General features: G+C 41.3%; 2 protein-coding genes across 2 annotated transcripts in view; one reads left to right on the top strand and one right to left on the bottom strand.

Moving 5' to 3' along the window:
- Positions 1-38: 38 nt before the first annotated feature.
- LOC125463107 (uncharacterized) lies at positions 39-21,418 on the top strand. Its single transcript, XM_048553841.2, has 6 exons — positions 39-433; positions 6,495-6,575; positions 8,472-8,581; positions 10,740-10,811; positions 17,124-17,246; positions 20,016-21,418. Exons 1-6 carry the CDS (start codon positions 367-369, stop codon positions 20,100-20,102), a joined length of 540 nt encoding a protein of 179 aa, XP_048409798.1. The 5' UTR covers positions 39-366; the 3' UTR covers positions 20,103-21,418.
- The window catches only part of sbf1 (SET binding factor 1), a 250,244-nt gene continuing 238,128 nt past the window's right edge, over positions 9,626-21,741 (bottom strand). The window contains exon 43 of the mRNA XM_059654534.1: positions 9,626-11,004. The gene's annotated coding sequence lies outside the window, so the exon portion shown is untranslated. The remainder of the gene's footprint in view (positions 11,005-21,741) is intronic.

The following is a 21,741-nucleotide window of genomic DNA, read 5'->3' as shown; positions in this document are numbered from 1 at the left end:
GACATCATTCCCTCCGCGTTGGCCGGAAATTGTTTAGAACGTCATCACGCAGGCACTTCCTGCTGCCGCTTCCGTTAGAAACTACTAGTCGCCGCGAGCTCCCAGCCAGGAACTGCCAGAGTGGAGCCATCAAGCCCAGCCTGTGGCATTGTCAGAGCCAGACTCTGTACCTGAGTCGTTAGCGCTAAAGCCAGACTTCGGACCGGCAGATCCTGAGCACCAGCTCCTGATCCGCGACACCAGCCATCAAACCCCCGGGCCCGTACCCGGAAACGCAGGGCGCTGACCTCTGAGGCCTCGAATTGCCGTGCCTTGACCCAGACGCCGAACTTCGATTCTGGGCCCACCCGCTCCTCTCCTGGAACCATGGGGATCACCCTGTCGAAAGTGTTTGACCGGCTCTTTTCGAGGAAGCAGATGAGAATCCTGATGGGTAAGTGCCCTGTAATCGTGGTTCAAGCCAAGGACTGTCGGATAACCGGCTGTAGCTCAATTAGAGTCACAGAGCTGTACAGCATGGCAACAGACCCTTCGGTCCAACTTGTTCATGCCGACCCGATATCCTAAATTAACCTAGTCTCATTTGTCAGCATTTGGCCATATCCTTCTACACCCTTCCTATTCATATATCAATCCAGATACCTTTTAAATGTTGTAATAGTGCCAGCCGCCACTACTTCCTCTGGCAGTTCATTCCATACACGCACCACCCTCTGCATAGAAAAGTTCCCCTTAGGTCCCTTGTAAAATCTTTCCCCTCTCACTTTTAACCTCTGCCCTCTAGTTTTGGATTCCCTACCCCTGGCAAAAAGACCATGGCTATTCACCCTGTTTCTGCCCCATATAATCTTATAAACCTTGATAAGGTCACCTCTCAGCCTCTGACTCTCCAGGGAAAATAGCCCCAGCCTGTTTAGTGTCTTTGTATAGTTCAAATCCTCCAATCTTGGTAACTTCCTTGTAAAGGATCAAAAAAAAAAGAAGCTGGAAAAGTGCAGCAGGACTTGAAAAAGGATTCTGACTCAAAAAGGTGACTTTTCTGCTCCTTAGATGCTGTCTGAGCTGCTGTGCTTTTCCAACTTGTTTTTAAACTCTAGCTTTGAGCATCTGCAGTCCTTTCTATCTCCAACATTCTTGTAAAGCTTTTCTGAACCCTTTCAGGTTTCACAATATGAGACTGGTACGTATAATCCTGTTGCGTTTGTAATGAGTTTGAAGGAAATGAGTGAATGATAATACTGAGGCTTGTAAGAAATTTCATACTGGGAGGGTGCTGTTGAATGTTTAGTTTGTGATCTGTCTTTATCTCTATAAATACTTATTTGGTTTTAATGTTTTTTTGGTATATGTAATCCTAGTGTTGGATTTAACCTCTAATATTGTTGGTTTTAGATTATTGTTTCTCATCAGCCCTAAGAACAGTTTCTGTGAAATGTCTGGGGAGTTCATGTCCTGAATCATAACTTGCCATCACCTTCTGGTTTGCCCATGCTGTTTCTCATTCATTTACAGTAAAAGCCATTTGAGCATTGCCATAGAAGCCCAGCAGTGCAGATAGAGACCATTCAGCCCATTATGAGTCTGCACTGACCCCACACATCCCTGAAAACTATAGGGTAATTTAACACGGCCAGTGCACCAAATCTGCACATCTTTGGACTGTGGGAGGAAACTGGATCATTTAGCAGAAACCCACGCAGACAGAAGGAGAAGTGCAAACTCCACACAGACATTTGCCCAAGTCTGGAATCAAGCCCAAGTCCATGGCACTATGAGGCAGCTGTACTAATCGCTGTGAGTTTACGATGGCTGATTGATTAAAAGGATTTTTTAAATCCAGTTTTCAAATTACTGTTTAAAATGCTGCAGTGCATTCCAGATCATGAAGGAAGGCTGTCACCTCCTGTTGCAGTGGATTCTTTTCACAGTTGCCTTAAATCTATTCTCAAATCAGCCTTTTGGCCACTGAAACAGTTTTATCCTATTAATTATAAAAATAATTCATAATATTTTAATCCCTTTGCTGAACCTCCCATTTTCTGGTCAAGAGAGAACAAGTTAATTTCTCGATGTTTATATGTAATCAAAACCCCTCGTTCCAGCTATGATTTGACTGCATTCCTCCTGCACCTTCTCGCAGTATTTGTAATTGGATACAATACACCAACCAAGCACAGCTAGTTTTTTCCAAAACATTTCCGTAGCTTCCTTGCTTTTGTCCTATTTCTGAATGCAATGATCCCCTGTGCATTTCCATCAGCGTACAAAACTTGCCATACCTCTATCAAAGACTTGTACCTACATTCTGCATTCCTGAGTCAGCTTGACAGCTGCATTAATTTGCTCATGTTTTTCCTTAAAGTTGTTAACTTCAATCTTCTCTGTTATATTGTATCTCCAATACAAAGACTCATTTCATCTGTTCGCATTCCTGAAACCTTTCTAATTAAAGTTACTGTTAAGTCCATCATGTCTTACCAACTTGATAGAATTCTTTGAGGAAGTGACAAAGTTGATAGATGAGGGAACGGCTGTAGATGCCATATACATGAACTTCAGTAAGGTGTTTGATAAGGTAACCAACGGTAGGCTGATGGAGAAAGTGAAGTTGCATGGGGTCCGGGGTGTACTAACTAGATGGATAGAGAACTGGCTGGGCAAAGGAGACAGAGAGTTGTAGTGGAAGGGAGTTTCTCAAAATGGAGAATTGTGACCAGTGATGTTCCACAGGTACCCGTATTCGGACCACTGTTGTTTGTGACATATGTAAATGATCTGGAGGAAGGTTTGGATGGTCTGATTAGCAAATTTGCAGATGACACTAAGATTGGTGGAGGAGCAGATAGTGAAGGGGACTGTCGGAGAGTGCAGCAGAATATAGATAGATTGGAGAGTTGGGTAGAGAAATGGCAGGTGGAGTTCAATCCAGGAAAATGCAAGGTGATGCATTTTGGAAAATCCCATTCAAGAGCGAACTGTACGGTAAATGGAAAAGCCCTGAGGAAAATTACACTGAGAGATCTGGATGTTCAGGTCTATTGAGTACAAGAGTTGGCAGGTCATGTTGCAGTTGTATAGGACCTTGGTTCAACCACATTTGGAATACTGCGTACAGTTCTGGTTGCCACATTACCAAAAGGATGTGGATGCTTTGGAGAGGGTGTGGAGGAGGTTCACCAGGATGTTGCCTGGTATGGAGGGCGCTAGCTATGAAGAGAGGTTGAGTAGATTAGGATTATTTACATTAGAAAGATGAGGTTGAGGGAGGACCTGACTGAAGTCTACAAAATCACGAGAGGTATAGGCAGAGTGGCTAGCAAGAAGCTTTTTCCCAGAATGGGGGAACTCAATTACCAGGGGTCACAATTTCAAGGTGAGAGCGGAAAGGTTTAAGGGAGATATGCGTGGAAATTTCTTTACGCAGAGAGTTGTGGGTGCCTGGAACGTGTTGCCAGTGGACGTGGTAGAGGTGGGCATGATAGCATCATTTTAAGATGTATCTGGATAGACACATGAATGGGCAGGGAGCAGAGGGATACAGATCCTTGAAAAATAGGCAACAGGTTTAGATAGAGGATCTGGATCAGTGCAGGCTTGGAGGGCTGAAGGGTTTGTTCCTGTGCTATAATTTTCTTTGCTCTTTGTTCTTTGTTCCTTGTTCCTATCAGGTGGTGCATTCTATGTCCTACTCATCATTGTGTAGAGAAAAGTTTATCCTTATGTAATTTGATTATTTGAACAATCATGTTAAATCAGTATCTTCTGATTATTTAGTTTTCTAGTGGGTACAATTTCTGATTTGAGCTGAGAACTCGCCATGATTTTAACAGCTGTTTGGTTTAGCAATGTCCTTTAGGGAAGGAAACTGCCATCCTTACCTGGTCTGGTCTGCAGGTGATTCCAGACCCAGAGCAATGTGGTTGACTCTTAACTGCCTTCTGGGCAATTAGGGATGGGCATTAAATGCTGATGTAGTTCAGTGGTGCCCTTATTTTGTGAATAATAATTTAAAAATTGCTTTAGCCTTTGACCAACGATAACCAACTCAACTTTTCTAGCCTGTCCACACAACTATAATTTCTCATTTCTGAAATTGCTCCAGTAATCCCTCCTATATCATCTCCAAAGCTTCAAGTCTTTCTTAAAGGATAGTGCCCAAACTTTTGCACAGTACTCCACTTAGGCTGTGTTTGTGTGTGTTACTCTGCCACATTTATGAAACTCAGAATGCAGTGTAGTTTATTGATTGCTGTTTAGCCTGCCCTGATACTTTCAAACATTTCTTGTTATGGATGAGACGCAGACCACTTCAAAATACTTTAAGTAGGTAGCCTAGATCCAACTTTTTCTTATTTCAAAGGCAACTGTAAAGGACTGTGTTCCAGATGCAATTCGACTGGTCAAACTACTCAACATTAAGCAAAGTACAATTTATTCAAACACTGTAGGTAAAAATGCACCAAAAGAAAGAAGAGCTAAGAATAATTTACCTATATTGGAAAACTAACAGAATAATAGATATAGTAACTACTAACTTGAACTTTTAACTAACTTTTCCAAAATAGCAACTTCCCATAAAAGAAACACCGTGGCAAAATTCAGGCAATCCCAGCAACCCGGAAAGAAAAACATCAAGAGAAAACTCAGAGTAGCAGCCGGGAGACATTTACTGCAACTTCCAATCCTGTTGAGAGTCCAGCAATAACTTATGCTGAATCTTAAAGCTTAAAAAAAGCTAGAAATCCTGGTCAATGAGGGCTGGCCACACTCATCCAGGCTGCTTCTATTGATCCAACCTTTTTTTAAAAAGAAACAACTCGTGGCCTCCCAAACTGTTTACTTTAGGGCCTTCACTAGTTAGGTTTTAACATAAAGGAGATGAACTTTCTTCAAACAACAACAAGGACAAAGTACAGTTCTTAAAGCCCTAGCATCATCACATTCTGCACAAACATTTCCAGGGATTTGTTATTGAACCTCCACTAAAATTATGCCATTTAGCTTGTGTTGTTACCAGAACCCATTATTCTTACCAGAATCTTATCTCATTTGCATTAAATTTCTGACACCTGCATGTCCACTCCATTAGCCTCCATTTCCTCTTGTATAGTGATTCATTAATATATTTCACACTATTTACACTTTGGGGTTTTGACATTTACAAGCTGAAATTATTCCTTGTGCTGCGGGTCCAACTCATGTAATATAGTTTAAAAACTGTTGAGGTCTTGTTATGTACAGAAGTGAATTCCACTGATTATTTCCATTTCGTCCAATCTGAAAACTCATTTGTTGCAATAAGTTTTCTACCTTTTACTCAGTTCTATGATCTATGTTGCTGTTGTTCCTTTTATCCCATGGCCATCAATTTTATTAACAATTCTAAAATGAAATTTTATAAAATGCATTTTGAAAGGCTTCTTGCCCTTCAAGTCTGCTTTGCCATTCTGTAAGATCATGGATGATCTGATTCAACTCTATATTCTTGCATACCCCTGATAATCTTTCATCCCTCGGTAATCAAGAATGTAACTGCCTCTGCCATTTAAAAAAAAATTAAACTTTCTGCATCAGCAGACTTTTGAGGAAGGGAATTCCAAAGAAACATTAAATCCTCTGAGGAAAATATACTTGCCTCATTTCTGGCTCGATTGTGTGCCTCCTTATTTTTAAACTGTGACTGTCGTTCTAGATTCTCACACAAGAGAAAACATCCTTTTGATGTCCGCTGGTTCAAGCCCCCTCAGGCTATTATATGTTTTAATCAAGTCACCTCTGACTGTTCTAAACTCCGGAGGCTGTGGGCCCAATCTGTCTTGGCTTTTCCCACCACTCTTACTCAGATTAAATTATCCTTCTCCCCTTCTTAGAACAAGGGTTCAGCATGTGTAGAAGAGCATCAGCGTGCTGGAAAATGAGCTGTCCGAGTGATGAAACTAAACCATATTCATTCTAAACACAATAAGCAGCATTCTATAAACGCTGAAGGGATCCCACAGCACTGCATCAAGACAAAGCTCCACAACTCCATCAACCAGTTGTGAATCTTTCTGGACAATTAAACAATTATATAAAGTCACAAGTTTGGACTGCGGGAGTAAACCGGAGTACCTGGAGGAAATCTATGCAGATGTGGGGAGAATGTGCAAACTCCACACAGTCACTGGATGGTGGAATTGAACTTGGGGGCCTAGCGCTGTAAGGCAACTGTGCTAACCAGTGAACCACCATGCCACTCTCTGCTTTTTCCATTCACTCTCCTTTTTAAAAAATACTTTGGTGAAATTCATTCTGAACTGTCTTTGTTCCAATGAAAACCAACACTTGACCATAAATTCAAATCAGTAATTCTTTTGAGTGTCTGTATGTATAAAAATAAAGAAAGCTATATGGAAAGTTTAAAATAATTTAATTTAACTTAAAATAAATGAAAAGTTTACTGTTATGTAAGTTTTAGCATGATGAGAATGGTCTTATTTTTTCCTCTACTTCAGTTGGACTTGATGCTGCTGGTAAAACAACAATTCTGTATAAGCTGAAGTTGGGCGAGGTCGTCACCACTATTCCAACAATTGGTATGTTTCTTAGTAGGTTTCATTTTTGGTGCAAGCTCAAAACATTAATTGCCTTTATCTAGTTACCTTAACTGTGCCTGTAGGGCAAGGTGAGCTAGTCTATCTCCACCTCTCTGATGAAGGGTCTAGGTTCGAAACGTCAGTTTTTGTGCTCCTGAGATGCTGCTTGGCCAGCTGTGTTCATCCAGCTCCACACTTTGTTATCTCCACTGTTTGCATGGTTAGGAGATGAGCAAGAGGAGTTATCCCTTGAAGTGATAAACTTTATGCTCAATGTCTATGAATTTCATTAGTATAAAGCATTAGAAATATATCCTTCACAGTATGATTAGGCGCTGAACTGAGGAGAGATATTGATAGTGATGATCAAATACTGAGTTAGGATTCAAGGTGGAGTGGGTGGAAATGGAGGTGTTTAGGGACAGAATTTGGTGGTCTGTTTCCTAACTAGTAGAAGGTACAGCCATAGTTCAAAATCCTATGTCTGTTGATGATATTGCCAGGTCCATTATTTAGACCAGCCTTAGGAGTGATAGTAGACCCTGGCCGTAGAAGATGTTACTTGTTAGTTTAGGACAGAGTGCTCTCCTGGCCTTTGGTAAGGCTGCAGTTAAAAGCCTGGGTGCCTGATGAAAGATCTTTAGTCTGGAGTTGTGGTTATGGTTTGGTTCAGCACTTGCAGTGCTTTCAAAAGAAAATAGCCATTAATTTCCAGGAAAGTGTTCAGGCCTTTTTTGGCAAGGGAATGATGGCTGCTTTGAAATTGAGTACAGAACCCGAGCAATAATATAGGAACAATGGAGATGGAAGATCCTGGAGAGGATACAAGCAAGATAAGGGAGAAACCAGTGAATGCATAATTTGAGTGAGAAGGGAAAAATCTGAAAGGTATTTGGATTTGAATGATGGGTAAGGTGGGTTAATAGCTGAAGTGAGCCAATTTTTGTTTGCAAAGTTGTCTGAAGGCAATTGGTGGTGGAGAAAAAGAGTAAACCTTTAAATTTGCCCTCTCAGACGCCAGGAAAGCCAGGCCTGATATGGTTCAGCCAGATGGAAAGGAAAACCAACATGGCCGATAATCAAGGCTTCCAAGCTTGGGACGGAGAAAGTGAAGGAAGAATTATATTGAGAAACTTGGGGACAAGTGTATCAAAGAGAAATTTGGAGTGTGATTCAGAAAATCAGCAGTTATGTAATCTGGCCGTTGCCCAGTGGCTAGTCAATGTTGAGTTATTTGCGCCCCTACCCACCATCCCGGCCAATTGCAGAGAATTGACTGAACTGGAAGAGTCAAAGTGAATAATACTGGATGGGATAGTGGTTGGTGATATTAGTCCCCAGTGGATGCACTGGGCAAGAAGAATAGTGGAAGTAAAGGTTGAGGCAGTGGGGTTGCTGTTTGTGCGGACTTGATAATGGGTGCTTTATTGAGCTGTAGAGAGTGCAGAGTGACACTCAAAGCAATTTTGGGCTTGCTTGGCACAATGCCAGGCATGGGTCTTTGGTCAGAGATTAGAAATGTAGAGGAATTTTGATGGGTTAGAGGTTAGATTGTTGGACGTGTAATATTGCAAGGCATTTCTGATGGAGAAAAAGTGCGGGAAGCATGATAAAGTAGTAAGAACTGCTGATGCTGGAGGAACACAGCAGGCTAGGCAGCATCAGAGGAGCAGGAAAGTTGACGTTTTGGGTCGGGGCCCCTCTGTAGAAAATGATATTTTGTTTTCTGCAGAAGGGTCCTGACCTGAAACGTCAACTTTCTTGCCCCTCTGATACCGCCTGGCCTGCTGTGTTCCTAAAGCTCCACACAGTGTTATTATCTGGGAAGCATGATGATTTGCAATATTTGTGCAGATTGTGGCCTCATGCAACATTCCAGGTGTTCTTTCTTTTCAGGTTTCAATGTGGAGACTCTAGAGTACAAGAATATTACCTTCACTGTATGGGATGTAGGCGGTCAGGATAAAATTCGCCCTTTGTGGAGGCACTACTTCCAAAACACACAGGTACGTGAATGCTGGAACTTCTGACATATCCTGTTATATTGAGCATTGTTTCACGATGGATAGTTCTCAGCACAGCCATTGTTTACCATTGCTGCAGACAAAGTGAATATACTGGCCTGATAATTGAATGGGAAGGATAATATTTTGATGTGCTGGTTTTGAACATGAAATAATTTGAGACACTCAGTTATATTTGCTTTAATATAACTAAACATTGAGTTGCATGTAAAATCAGAATGAATTTTCCTAAGTTGATCTGTTCCAGTAAATTTCCTATTAATGTTGAAGATGGTGCAAGTGTCCTATCCACATAAACATGTGCCTAGCCTGGTTAATTATCACACAATCTGCTCAAATGATAATTAAATGTGGGCCTTTTTTAGCTGATAACAGGAGTATTGTAAGTTTAAAATAAGTTACATGTCTGTTGAATTATTATTTACATTAGTGACTATAATTGAGGATGTCTCAGGGTAGCTAATATTAAATTGGTATCAAGGACTTGCTGAACAAAACAGAAATTGAAAGTAATGAAGGAATAATGGCATTGAAGAGTGACAAATCACACAACCAGATGCCTTTGATCTTAAATTCTAAAGGCTATGAATTAAGACATTTGCGGATGCTTGAACTATAATCTTCCAGTTCTCTCAAATCAGGAACTGTTCCTTTGAACTGGAAACATATGCGTCTGACTTCACTATTTAGGTGAAAGAAGGAAAATCACAGAATTGTAAACTAATTTATTAGCCTGACGTCCATTGTTGGGAAATTTAATGTAAAATTAAAGATAAGGTGATTCATGAACTTAAAGTTTCAGCTGGACTAAATGAGCCATTATGGCTATGTAACTGGTAGAACATGCCTGGCCAACCTGATTGGACCTTTTTGAAGAGGTGACTAAGGTGGTCAACAAGGAAATGTCTACGTATGTTCTTTATTTGCACTTCCAGAAGGCAATTGTAAAGAGCCTTTAAAACATTTCAGACAGTTTTACAGGAAATATGAAGCAAAATTTGATATCAAACCACATGCAGGTTTGGGCTGGTAAGTGCTTAGTGATACTCAAGTGACAGGCATTGACTGTCTCCTACAAGAGGTAATCTAAACATCTCCTTAATATTGAAAATCAATGCTGAATGCCCATGACTAATGTCCTGGGATTAGTGAGATATCTCACACAATGATTTATATAACTATATGGACACAAAAGCTGTCCAGAGGTTATGATGCAGTGAATAATCTACACTCTCACGCAAAATCTGCACTATCTACAAGGCACAAGTCAAGAGTCTAATGGAATATGACACTCTTGCTTGAATGAATACAGCTGTAACTGCACACAAGAAGCTTGACATGATCCAGGATGAAACAGCTTACTGCATCGGGTGCCCATACGCCACCTTAAAAATTCACTCCTCTGAGTGCACACAGTATACATGATTCACTGCAACACCTCACACTGCCGGTGATGGTGTTTCCGTTTATCTGTTGCTCTTACCCTTGTAGATGGTAGTGCTTATGGATTTAGAAAGTGCTTTCTTAGGAGACTATGGTGAATTTCTGCAGTGCATCTTGTAGATGGTACACACTGCATTGCTGCTACTCTGTGTTGATGATGGAGAGAGTGAATGTTTGTGGATTTGGTGCCAGTCAAGAAAGGTGGCTTGCGTTGGGTGTTGTGGAATATGTTTGGAGATGTGCTCATTAGGCAAATGGGGAGTGTTTTGTTTTATTCCTGACCTGTCCCTTGTTGGTGGACAGGCTTTGAGAGTCAGGAGGTGAGTTACTTGCTAAAAGCTTCGTAGTCTCTGACCTCCTGTTGTAGTAGCCACAATATAATGAGTCCAGTTCAGTTTCTGATCAGTGTTGTGGGATTCAGTGATGGTGATAGCATTGAATATCAAATGTAGATGATTAAATTCTCTCTTGTTGGGAGTGCTCATTACCTGGTACTTGCGTAATACGGATGTTGCTATGTTAGGAAAGTTTTGAGAAGTTATCAAGCCAGGAAAAAAAACTGTTCAGTTGGTATTTTGTATTTGTTCTATACTTTCTAATACAGCTGTTATCCTTCATGTCAAATTGTTCATCATTATGCAGAGCACACCTCACTTCAAATTGCTATAACACTATATTGGTTGTTTAATCTTTTCAGGGTCTGATTTTCGTTGTGGACAGCAATGACCAAGAGAGGGTGCAGGAATCTCTAGATGAACTGCATCGAATGGTGAGAAATGGCAATGCTGGAGATTTGAGGGAAACCCAGGTTTTGTTGAAAGATTTTGAGATCGTGCCCCCTTTTCCAGGTTTATTTCAAATCAAATTTGTTACATCTGAACGTAGTGATGTCTGTCCTGAAGTAACTTGAGTAAAGTTGTCCAATGGATTTGCGTATTTTGTTCTTCATCCATCAACAATGTCTGGAAAATGAAAATGCCAGTTTTATTTCTTGTTAACCATTTAGCTTTAAATTTCAGAAGAAAACCCTTTATACCACCTCCCAGATATTTCAGTCATCATTTAGAGTTCTTCAAAAAGTTATTTTCAGGACTCACCCACTTGCATAGGAAATAATTTCAAAAATGTTGATAATTGACAAAGAGGTGTGAAATTAGGTCAACCTCTAAATCAGAATGACAACTCAGGTCAACAGGTTGCTTGTGATTGTCTCAGACCTCTGTGTTACAATCAGAAATGCAATGAGGAGGCTGAATTTTGTTTTAAGAACTTCCTGCAGTTTCTTTAATCTGTAACATTGAGGAGCAACTTGCCTGGGATCTGGCGGTAGGTTTGGAAGGAAGCAGCTCCACCTTGTGCTGTCATCTGTGGGTGCACAGTATCTACCAGAAAGATACCAAGTTGAAGTGCAAGACATTTGGCTTTCGTGAACTTACTGACCTCATCTGGTACATCTGTTAAAGATATGGAAGTAAACCTGTATACCGTCCATTATAGAGAAAGGAAAATGAGTGAGAACATTGGTGATAGTTTCTGTTTCTGACACTTTATTTTGGAATCTAGGAAGCAGATTATTATACAGGTATTAGGCAAGAACTTTCAAAAGTGTTTGTAAGAGGCTATTCACAGGTAAAGGGATGGTTGGAAATGGGAGGCCTTCACAAATGAGAGAGTGCCAGAGGCAGAATGTTCCTGTTAGTATGAAGGGCAAGGCTGGTAGGTGTAGGGAATGCTGGATAACTGGAGAAATTGACGCTCTGGGCAAGAAAAGGGAGGCAGCATGCGACAGGTATATAACCTGGAACTAAGTGAATCCCTCAAGTATAAGGGCAGTAGGAGTATGCTCAAGGGAAATCAGGAGGGCAAAAATTGGACATGAGATAGCTTTGGCAAATAGAATTAAGGAGATTCCAAGTAGAGTCTAAAAATACATTAAGGGCAAAAGAATAACTAGGGAGTGAATAGGGCCACTTAAAGATCATCAAGGCTGTCTGTGTGTGGAAGTGGATGAGATGAGTGAGACACTACACAAGTATTTTGTATCAGTTTTTACTGTGGAGAAGGATATGGAAGCTAGAGGATTTGGAGAAGTAAATAGTGATATATTAGAAAATGTTTATATTACAGAGGAGAAGGTGCTGTATGTCTTAAAACTCCAAAAGGTGGATAAATCCCCAAGACCTGATCAGGTATATCCCAGAACTTTGTGGGGAAACTAGGGAAGTAACTGCTGGGCCCCTTGCTAAGATATTTGTATCATCGATAGCCATGGGGGAGAAGACTGTAGACTGGAGGTTGGCTAATGTGCCATTTAAGGAAAAGCCAGGGAACAATAGCCCAGTGAGCCTGACATCAGTGGTGTGTAAGTTGTTGGGTGGGATTCTGAGGAACAAGGTTAACATGTATTTGGAAAGGCAAGGACTGATCACAAATAGTCAACATGGCTTTGTGCATGGGAAGTCAAGTCTTGCTAACCTGATTGAGTTTTCCAAGAAGATTGAAGGTGGAGTACTGGGCATTGTCTATATGGACTTCAGTAAGGCATTTGACAAGGTTCTGAATGGTAACCTGGTTAGCAAGGTCAGATCACATGGTATCCAGGAAAAGCTAACCATTTGAATACAAGAATGGCTGGAAGGTAGGAGACAGAAGGTGGTGGTGGAGGATTGCTTTTCAGACCAGCGGTTCATGACTAGTGTGCAGCAAGAATCAATGCTGGATCCACTGCTTTCTGTCATTTATATAAATGATTTGGATGTGAATATAGGAAGCATGGTTAGTAAGTTTGCAAATGAGATCAAGATTGGTGGTGTAGTGCACAGTGAAGAAGATTGTCTCAGGGTACAACAGGACCTTGATCAGTCGGAGTGTTGGACCAAGGACTGGCAGATGGAGCTTAATTTGGTGAAATGTGAGATGTTGCATTTTGGAAAGGCAGATCAAGTCAAGACTCTCTCACTTGATGGTAGGGTCCTGGGGAGTACTGCTAAACAGAGACTTTGAAGTGCAGGTTCTTAGTTCTTTAAAAGTGGAGTCACAGGTAGCCACGATAGTGAAGAAGGCATTTGGTATGCTTGCCTTTATTGGTGAATGTATTGAATATAGGAGTTGGGAGGTCATATTGTGGCAGTACAGAACGTTGGTGAGGCCTCTTTTGGAATACTGCGTTCAGTTCCGGTCTCCATGCTGTAAGATGTTAAACTTGAAAGGGTGCAGAAAAGGTTTACAAGGGGTTTAATGGGTTTATGTCATAAGGAGGGACTGAATAGGCTGGGGCAATTTTCCCTGGAGTGTTAGAGGCTGAGGGGTGACCTTTACAGAGGTTTATAAAATCATCAGGGACATGGATAGAGTGACTAGCCAAGGTATTTTTCCCAGGGTAGGGGAGTCCAAAACTAGAGGGATTAGGTTTCATGTGAGAGATTTATGGGGTTAAGGGGCAGTTTTTCTGTTCAGAGGGTGGTACATGTATGGAATGAGCTGCCAGAGGAAGCGGTAGAGGTTAGTGCAATTACAACGTTTAAAAAGCATCTGGATAGGTATATAAATATGAAGGGTTTACAGGGATAAATCCTTGATTGCAGGAAGGCTACTCAAAAATTGGTGGCTGGTGAATAGTGAGCAAGATATCCTGAGATTACAGGAGGATATAGATGGGCTGGTCAGTGAAAAATGGAATTCAATCCAGATACATGAGGTAATGCACCTGAATTAATGAACAGTAGGACCCAGGGGAGCATCGGGATCATGATGTGCATGTCCCCTGGTCCCTTAATTTAGTAGATGGTGGGTTAAGAAGGATGTGGGAAACTTGCCTTCATTAACTGAGGCATTGGATTTAAGAGCAGGGAGGTTATGCTGCATCTCTATAAAATATTGGTTAGGCCAAAGCTAGAGTTTTGTGTGCCATTCTGGCATCCACATCATTGGAGAGATGTGATAGCACTAGACAGGGTGCAGAGGAGATCAACCAGGATGTTGCCTGGTCTGGAGAGCTTTAGTTATGAAGAGAGATTGAGTAAGCTAGGTTCTGAGGAAGGGTCACCCAACCTGAATCGTTAACTTTGATTTCCCTTCACAGATGTTGCCAGACCTGATGAGCTTTTCCAGCAATTTCTGTTTTTCTTTAGGATAAACTAGGGTTGTTTTCCTTAGACCAGAGGAGACTGATGGGGAACATTAATTTTATACATCTTAATAATGAGGGGCATGGACAGGTGGAAGGATCAATAACCTGAGGGTGTGGATTTAAGGTAAGGGTCACGAGATTTGAAGAGGACATAAAGAAAATTTTTACACCAAAGCGGTAGGAGCCTGGAGCTCACTGCCTGCAAGGGTGTTAAGAGGCTGAAACTCTCATTAATGAAGTTAGATGTACACTTGCAAGGCTATGGACTAAGTGGACAACAGGTTTTCTCTGGTTAGATGCATATTTTTGAAGTGCTCTGAATAGGAATCATATGGACTCGATGTTGACTGTTTCTCCCTCCACAGCTGCTGCCAAACCCGAGTTTATCGAGCATGCTCTGTTTTCATTCAGACTTGCGACTTAGCAGTATTCGCTTTTATCCTTTACCTACCTTCCTATTCGTCTTGAATGTCAGATACCCTTTAATATCTATCCCAACCCTGTCATCCTGCAGTCGCATCTCTGTAATGACTATCCGTATTTATATACTTTGAATGACATGCGCATTCACATACAGGGCCATTGGAATTGAAATTAAAAGGATGATTTTATTGTCACGTATATTTTACTGAAAAATGCAGTAAAATAGTGAAAACCTTTCACTGTGGCCATGATTTGTGCCATTTTGAATAGTTTAAGAATAATAGAAATTTTAAGATTAGTTTAAAGAGAGTCAATAATCCTTCTGACATTGGTTCTGATTTTCAGTTATCATTGTAACATCTAGTCTGTCTTTAAACTGCCGTTTGATGTACCATAATTTCCCATATTGAGATTCTGAAACAGGCTGTCATTCCAAAGCAATAAATTGATGTCATTAATAAAATTGTCAATCAGTAAAACTGACTGACTTCCTTTGTGTTAGGAAGCAGAGCTAGAGAAAAACAGGCCCCATGGTCTGGCCATCAGGGGTACCTAGCTAAGGAGTTGAATTAACACTGAAGAAAAACAAGTTGCTGGAAAAGCTCAGCAGGTCTGGCAGCATTAGGAAAGAAAAATCACAGTTAATGTTTTGGGTCTGGTGATCCTTCCTCTCAACTGGTCACCAGACCCAAAACGTTAACTCGATTTTTCTTCACAGATGCTGCCAGACCTGCTGAGTTTTTCCAGCAATTTCTGAACTGTTCCTAACTTAGTGACCGCAGTCCTTTTCAGTTTTTAATTAACACTGACCTTGGTTTGCCCCTGATGGAGCACACATTCAGATGATCTTTAAAGGACTGACATGAAAGTGAAAGCCTTTTTGAATGATGGCTCATTCACAGCCAGAACCCCCAGTCAGTCACTTAGTTCAATCACCTCCCTGGTCCCCCTGCCATACTGTCACTTACTGACACACACCTTGTGAATCTGTCTCACTCCTTTTTATTCATTGTCAGCATGACCCACTGTCACTGTCAACAGCCCAGCAGATGTTAATTACCTAGAGCATAACTACCCTTTCCCTCTTCTCTGAAAGCCACACAGTCCACTGTTCCAAGCCTCTGAGTTTTGATGCTCATCTCCTTCAATCAGAAGTCAGTTCTTATGCACATTTGCTTTGGATTGGGTCATTTTTCAAGGACCACGATTTCACCCCCTCAGTGGTCAAGAACATCGTCGACTGTGTCTCCTGCATTTCCTGCAACTCATCCCTCACATCCCCTCCCCGCAATAACAACGAAAACAGAATCCCCCTCGTCCTCACGTGCCACCCCACCAACCTCCGAGTCCAACGCATCATCCTCCGACATGTCTGCCAATCGCAATCCGACCCCGCCATCAAAGACATTTTTCCCTCCCCACCGTTATCCCCTTTCCAGAGGGACCACACTGTCTGGGACTCGCTTGTCCACTCACACTCCCCTCCAGCCCCACCACACTTGGCACTTTTCCCTGCAACCACAGGACGTGCGACACCTGCCCTTACACCTCCCCCCTCATCCCCATCCTAGGTCCCAAGATTTCCCACATCAAGCAGATGTTCACCCATACATCTGCTAATGTGGCATACTGCATCCGTTGTATCCATTGTGGCCTCCTCGACATCGGGGAAACCGAATGGAGGCTTGGGGATCGCTTTGCAGAACACCTATGCTCGGTTCGCACTAAACAACTGCAACTCCCACTCGCTAACCATTTCGACTCCCTCTCCCATTCCTCAGACGACATGTCCGTCCTGGGCCTCCTATACTGCCACAACGATACCACCAGAAGGTTGAAGGAACAGCTTGGGAAACCCTGCAGCCCCATGGTATCAGTGTAGACTTCACGAGCTTCAAAATCTCCCCTCCCCCAACCGCATCCCAAAATCAGCCCAGCTCGTCCCCACCCCTCTAACCTGCCCTTCCTCCCACCTATCCCCTCCTCCCACCTCAAGCCCCACCAACTCCTACCCACTAACCTCATCCTGCCCCCTTGACAGACCTATCTCCTCTCTAACTCCCCACCTACAATCACCTTTAATGGCTCCATCCCTGCCTCTTTGACCTGTCTGCCTCCTTTCCAACTATTTTCTCCGCTCTCCCTATTTATTTCAGAACCCCCTTCCCCTCCCCTGTTTCTGAAGAAGGGCCTAGGCCTGAAATGTCAGCTTTCCTGCTCCTCTGATGCTGCGGGCTGCTGTGTTCATCCAGCTCTACACCTTATCGTCAGAGATCCAGCAATTCCCTTCAAAACCATCATGTTTTGTTTTGAATAATGGCATTGCAGGCTGTATTGTGGTTCTGAGGCTGCTTTTTCAGCAGGTCTGTTGTAAAGTATTTGAAAATGGGTCTTTGTTTGTGATTTAATTTTGCATCGTGTTCTTTCTTGCATCTATTAGTTCTAATACTGCAACAACGTACTTTACGTTAAATTTGATTTATGTGATTACTGAGCTCATTCTATTTGTACTTTGCTGTTTGTTCCTAGCTGAATGAGGATGAGCTGAGAGGTGCAGTGGTGTTAATATTTGCAAACAAGCAGGATTTGCCAAACGCTATGTCAGTTGAAGACCTCCGTGCAAAGCTGGAACCGCTGATCACCCGCAGAACTGTAAGAAATTTCTATTTCTTCAGGATGTACACCCCATGATTAGCTAAATTGCCCAGTGTTCAGGGATGTGTAGATTAGGTGGGATTCTGAGGGTCGGTATGAACTTGTTGGGCTGAAGGGCCTCTTTGCACACTATAAGGATTCTATGGAATGCTGCCAGGCTACCTTTAACAAATTTGAATAGTCCAATCAATATGGTAATTAAAGTCCCCATGATGGTGTTTGCAGTTCATTTCTTCTACACCTGTAAGCTGTATTTTTTACACGATGTCAGAGGGGCAGCTGTAGAAGAAGAATAGGAGGGCATCCAGGGACGATGCTGCTGAAGTGAAAGAGGCAGCACTGTGCTGACCTTAACAAGACTGCTATGAGAGGAAAGTGGAAGCATTAACGGAATTAGCAAACTGAAGCTCAGAGACTTTGAACTGAGCACGAAGGTTAATTTGAGAATTTTAAGGTTTTTCCCTTTCTATACAAGGGGACAGTTTTTGATAAATGCAGGAAGGCTGAGCAAGTTGACCATGGCACTAGATTGAAGGCAGCCATTTAACTTGGAGGAGGGTAGTTGAAAGGAGCATTGTTCTCTTAAAGGATAGCATAGTTCATTTCTTGCACAAACCCCTATTATTTCATTCTTATACTGCTATTCCTGCTGATAGTGGTTCCTATTAATCAATCCCACCAGTGACTTTCCTTTGTTATTTCTTATCTCCACCCTGGCTGATTCTACTCCTTGATCTTCTGCATAAAGAGCATTTCTCTGTTGTACTGACCTCATTCTGAAAAAAACCTCTCTTCTGCATCTACATTTCCTCTTTCCTGCGTAAAGTGCCATGACTATACCTTGAATAGTTAGCTCCTTGCCTTACAATCATATTTCTGTAATTGCTAAGATGACTATTGTACCCATTATTTCAACTATGCATTCATTTAAAGTTTTAAAATGTGTTCTCTTCTGTACTCTGATCTTTATTTAGTGTTTCTGTCGTATTCTGGTTATCTTTATCTGGATTGTTCCCCTCCCCTATTACCTTGTCCTTCTGCTTGAATATTCTAAATCTGTTATCCAACCAACCCCCACACCCCAATGTCCTTTGTATAGCCCTAGTTGTGCAGTTCCCTAGTACTGATGCCAGTGCCCTATGAATCAAAATCCATTCCTCCAACACCAATCTTTAATTCATATATTCAACACTCCGATCTTATTTACTCAATGTCAATTTGTTTGTGATTCTGGTAGAAATCCAGAGACTTTATGCCCTGGAATTGAGCACAAAGATTAATCTTTCTTCCTTGGTCCCAATTCTGTCTTGTAACTTGCGTAGACCTCAACAATGCAATCCTTCTCTAATGCAACTTCCTACTCAGTCCTGAGATGTCCTTAATCCTGTAATAGGGCAGACAACAGAATTTTTGAGACTCTTACCCTTTGCTGTAATGAATCTTACCTATTCCACAACTATACTATCCTTTTAATATAACTACGCTCCTTTCAACTTCCCTCCTCCAAGTTAAATGGCTGCCTTCAATCTAGTGCCATGGTCAACTTGCTCAGCCTTCCTGCATTTATCAAAAACTGTCCCCGTGTATAGAAAGGGAAAAACCGTAAAATTCTCAAATTAACCTTCGTGCTCAGTTCAAAGTCTCTGAGCTTCAGTTTGCTAATTCCGTTCATGCTTCCACTTTCCTCTCATAGCAGTCTTGTTAAGGTCAGCACAGTGCTGCCTCTTTCACTTCAGCAGGATCATCCCTGGACGCCCTCCAATTCTTCTTCTACAGCTGCCCCTCTGACATCATGCAAAAAATACAGCTTACAGGTGTAGAATGGATTAGTGGGGCCAGATTTCTTGAAATGTCTTTCGGGAGAGCTTGTTGTGTCAACGTATAGAAGGTCCCAAAAAGGAGGGTACAGTGTGGAACTCATTCTGGGGAACGAAGCTGGACAGGTGTTTGAAGTGGCAGCTGGGGAATATTTTAGTCCTAGAAACCACAATACTGATGAAAGCCTGTTTGTGGAAAAGGCCAGAGTCTGCAAAAGAGAATTTTGGATTGGAGAGAAGGGTGGGAAGAAGGTAGATTTTATTAAAATAATGCAGGAACTGCCTTAAAGCAACTAGGAGGGCAAAGAGAGGACATGAGAAAACTAGTTTACTTAAGTTCACCTTGTTTTCTATGCTCCTAGAGGTTTTGTTGATTTGCTTCCTTGTACCTTTTTTTTTGTCCAGTCCTGAATATTGCTAGATATTCAAGGTTATTTGCACTGTTATTCCTACATTTCACCCTAAACAGAATGTGTTGGGCCTGTAGTCTCCCCAGTTTTATTTTGAACGGCTGCTCCTGTTCTATAGTAGATTCACCCAAATGGATTTTGTGACGATTGATGTCTGTCTCATGGCCACCACTACTAGAGAATAGCTTACAATTCCAGAATCAACTAAATAACTAAATTGAAATTTCACCAGCTGCCATATTGAGTTTTGATCTCAGATTACACCTGGGCCTCTGGATTACTCACAACAACCAAACCATTGTCTCTCTTTGCATGTTCTAATCATTCACAGGATTGTCACCAAATTTAAAATAGTAGACAGTGGGCAATTTCATTCCATTACCTTCTGTCACATGGTCACTTACAAGAAGTCCAAGCTTTGAAATGAGAGAAATACTGTTTTACAGTGCATTAAATCAAGCTAGAAATAGTGTCTGGCAATAACAAGATTCACTCCTGTTTTGAGTCTTAGCTATGAAATAAGATTGTTATTTTTGCAGATGCACATCCAGCCAACGTGTGCCACTAGTGGCCTAGGTCTCTGTGAAGGACTGGATTGGTTGTCCCAGAAGCTGACAAATAACTAGAAGAACCAGGTTTATCCGCTATCCTGCCTACATTGGTGTGTCAACTGCTATGACTTGAACTCGAGGATTTTTATCAATGGCTTCCCAACTCTTATGTTCTCTCTTTTTTTAAATTTTGCTTTATCTCATGCTTGTCAACATGAAGGTGCATTTTTAAAATTTAAATCAGAACTTGGGTAGGAGTGATCTCCTCATTCAATAATGGATGGATGCCCCTTGCCAAGACCAGTTCAAGGACTTTATAGCACTCTGTAGTCACTCACTAGATGCTTATTCGTGAGCATCAAAGTTCTGAAAACTCTGCATCCAACTCCCAACTTATGACAATTTGAATTTCAGAAGTTACTAACAACTGGATGAACCATCTGTGCATAGCATCTTGCTGTTTGTTTAATCTACTGATTAAAGACCATGGAATATTTTAAATGGTTTCACAGCCATCATTTGAACATGAGGATTCTAATGAAGGAAGAGGTTTTTTAAGATGTGACATGATGCTTTCTAATGCAGGGGATGCTAAAACATGGAAGAGCTGTAATTAATGAACATGAATGTTTTCATACATTCTCTAGTAGCTTTTAAATGACCAATTTTAAGACGATGAGACTCAAGCAAATCTTCATGTTTCACAGTGACTCTTAATAAATTGCAGCTGACTGGTAACCAATTTTTTTTCTATTTATCTTTACTCATCTTGCACAAAGAAGCTTTATGTGACCACTTAATTTTCCCTCAACCTTTTGGTGATTGGTTTATATCTCCTCCCCCTATATATGAGAGGATTCCTGCATTGATGTTTCTCTCATCATTGCCGAAAGGGTCACTCTAATGAGGTCTGATTTGAAGTCACTGCTGTGCAGATCCAGATAGGAAATGCCTTTTGAAAGAATTACATTACTTTAGATGACAAGAATTTATACATTTTACTTTGTAGCAGTTTTTTTTCAGGTTAGGAATAAATATCAAGTTACAAAGGGCACTGGTTTGCTGTTTTGATATATCAAGGGTAAATCAATTTCCACAACTACAAACAATTTAGTTGTCTTGAGACTTTAAAATACTGTATGCATGGAGTATTTACCTTGTCCTGTATTGTACTTGTGCTAATATTATGATGGGGAATTCTCAATTTCCCCTTGTTACTGTAATGTACATTGCGTTCCAGTTGGAGACTGTGATCCTGATAACTGGCATTGTTATTCGCAGTATATCAGTGAGCTGAAGCAAACAATATTGAACGTAACCAAAGGCTTCTTTCTGGAAAAAAATTGAGTCAAACTTAATAAAGGCTTTTCAGAAATATTGTTTAATCTGTCCATGCTTTGTAACTTGTTCATTTCATGAATTAAGTCAGTTAGCAATGATTTGGTGCTTAGGAACAACTCCAGGGACAATGTGTAGCAGTCTTCAACATGATAACATTGTATCATAACAATTCTGGCAGAGATTATAAGTTGAAGATTCTAACATGATTTTCCAATTAGTAGGCATTGAATTCTGAAACCTGTCTGAGAAGATTCTCAGCTTCTGTCTATTCCTTTGAGACAATGTTGCATTTGTCACATTTTTGGCAATAATCAGTTTAGGTATGCTGTGGTTAGGTCAGTGAGATAGTAAACTAAACCTTTTGCTTCAGAAA

The sequence above is a fragment of the Stegostoma tigrinum genome, chromosome 25 (genome assembly GCF_030684315.1).
Source record: "Stegostoma tigrinum isolate sSteTig4 chromosome 25, sSteTig4.hap1, whole genome shotgun sequence".
Classification (NCBI taxonomy): Eukaryota; Metazoa; Chordata; class Chondrichthyes; order Orectolobiformes; family Stegostomatidae; genus Stegostoma; species Stegostoma tigrinum.
The sequence above is the reverse complement of the archived record's forward strand: the minus strand, read 5'-3'. Positions and strand labels throughout refer to the sequence as shown.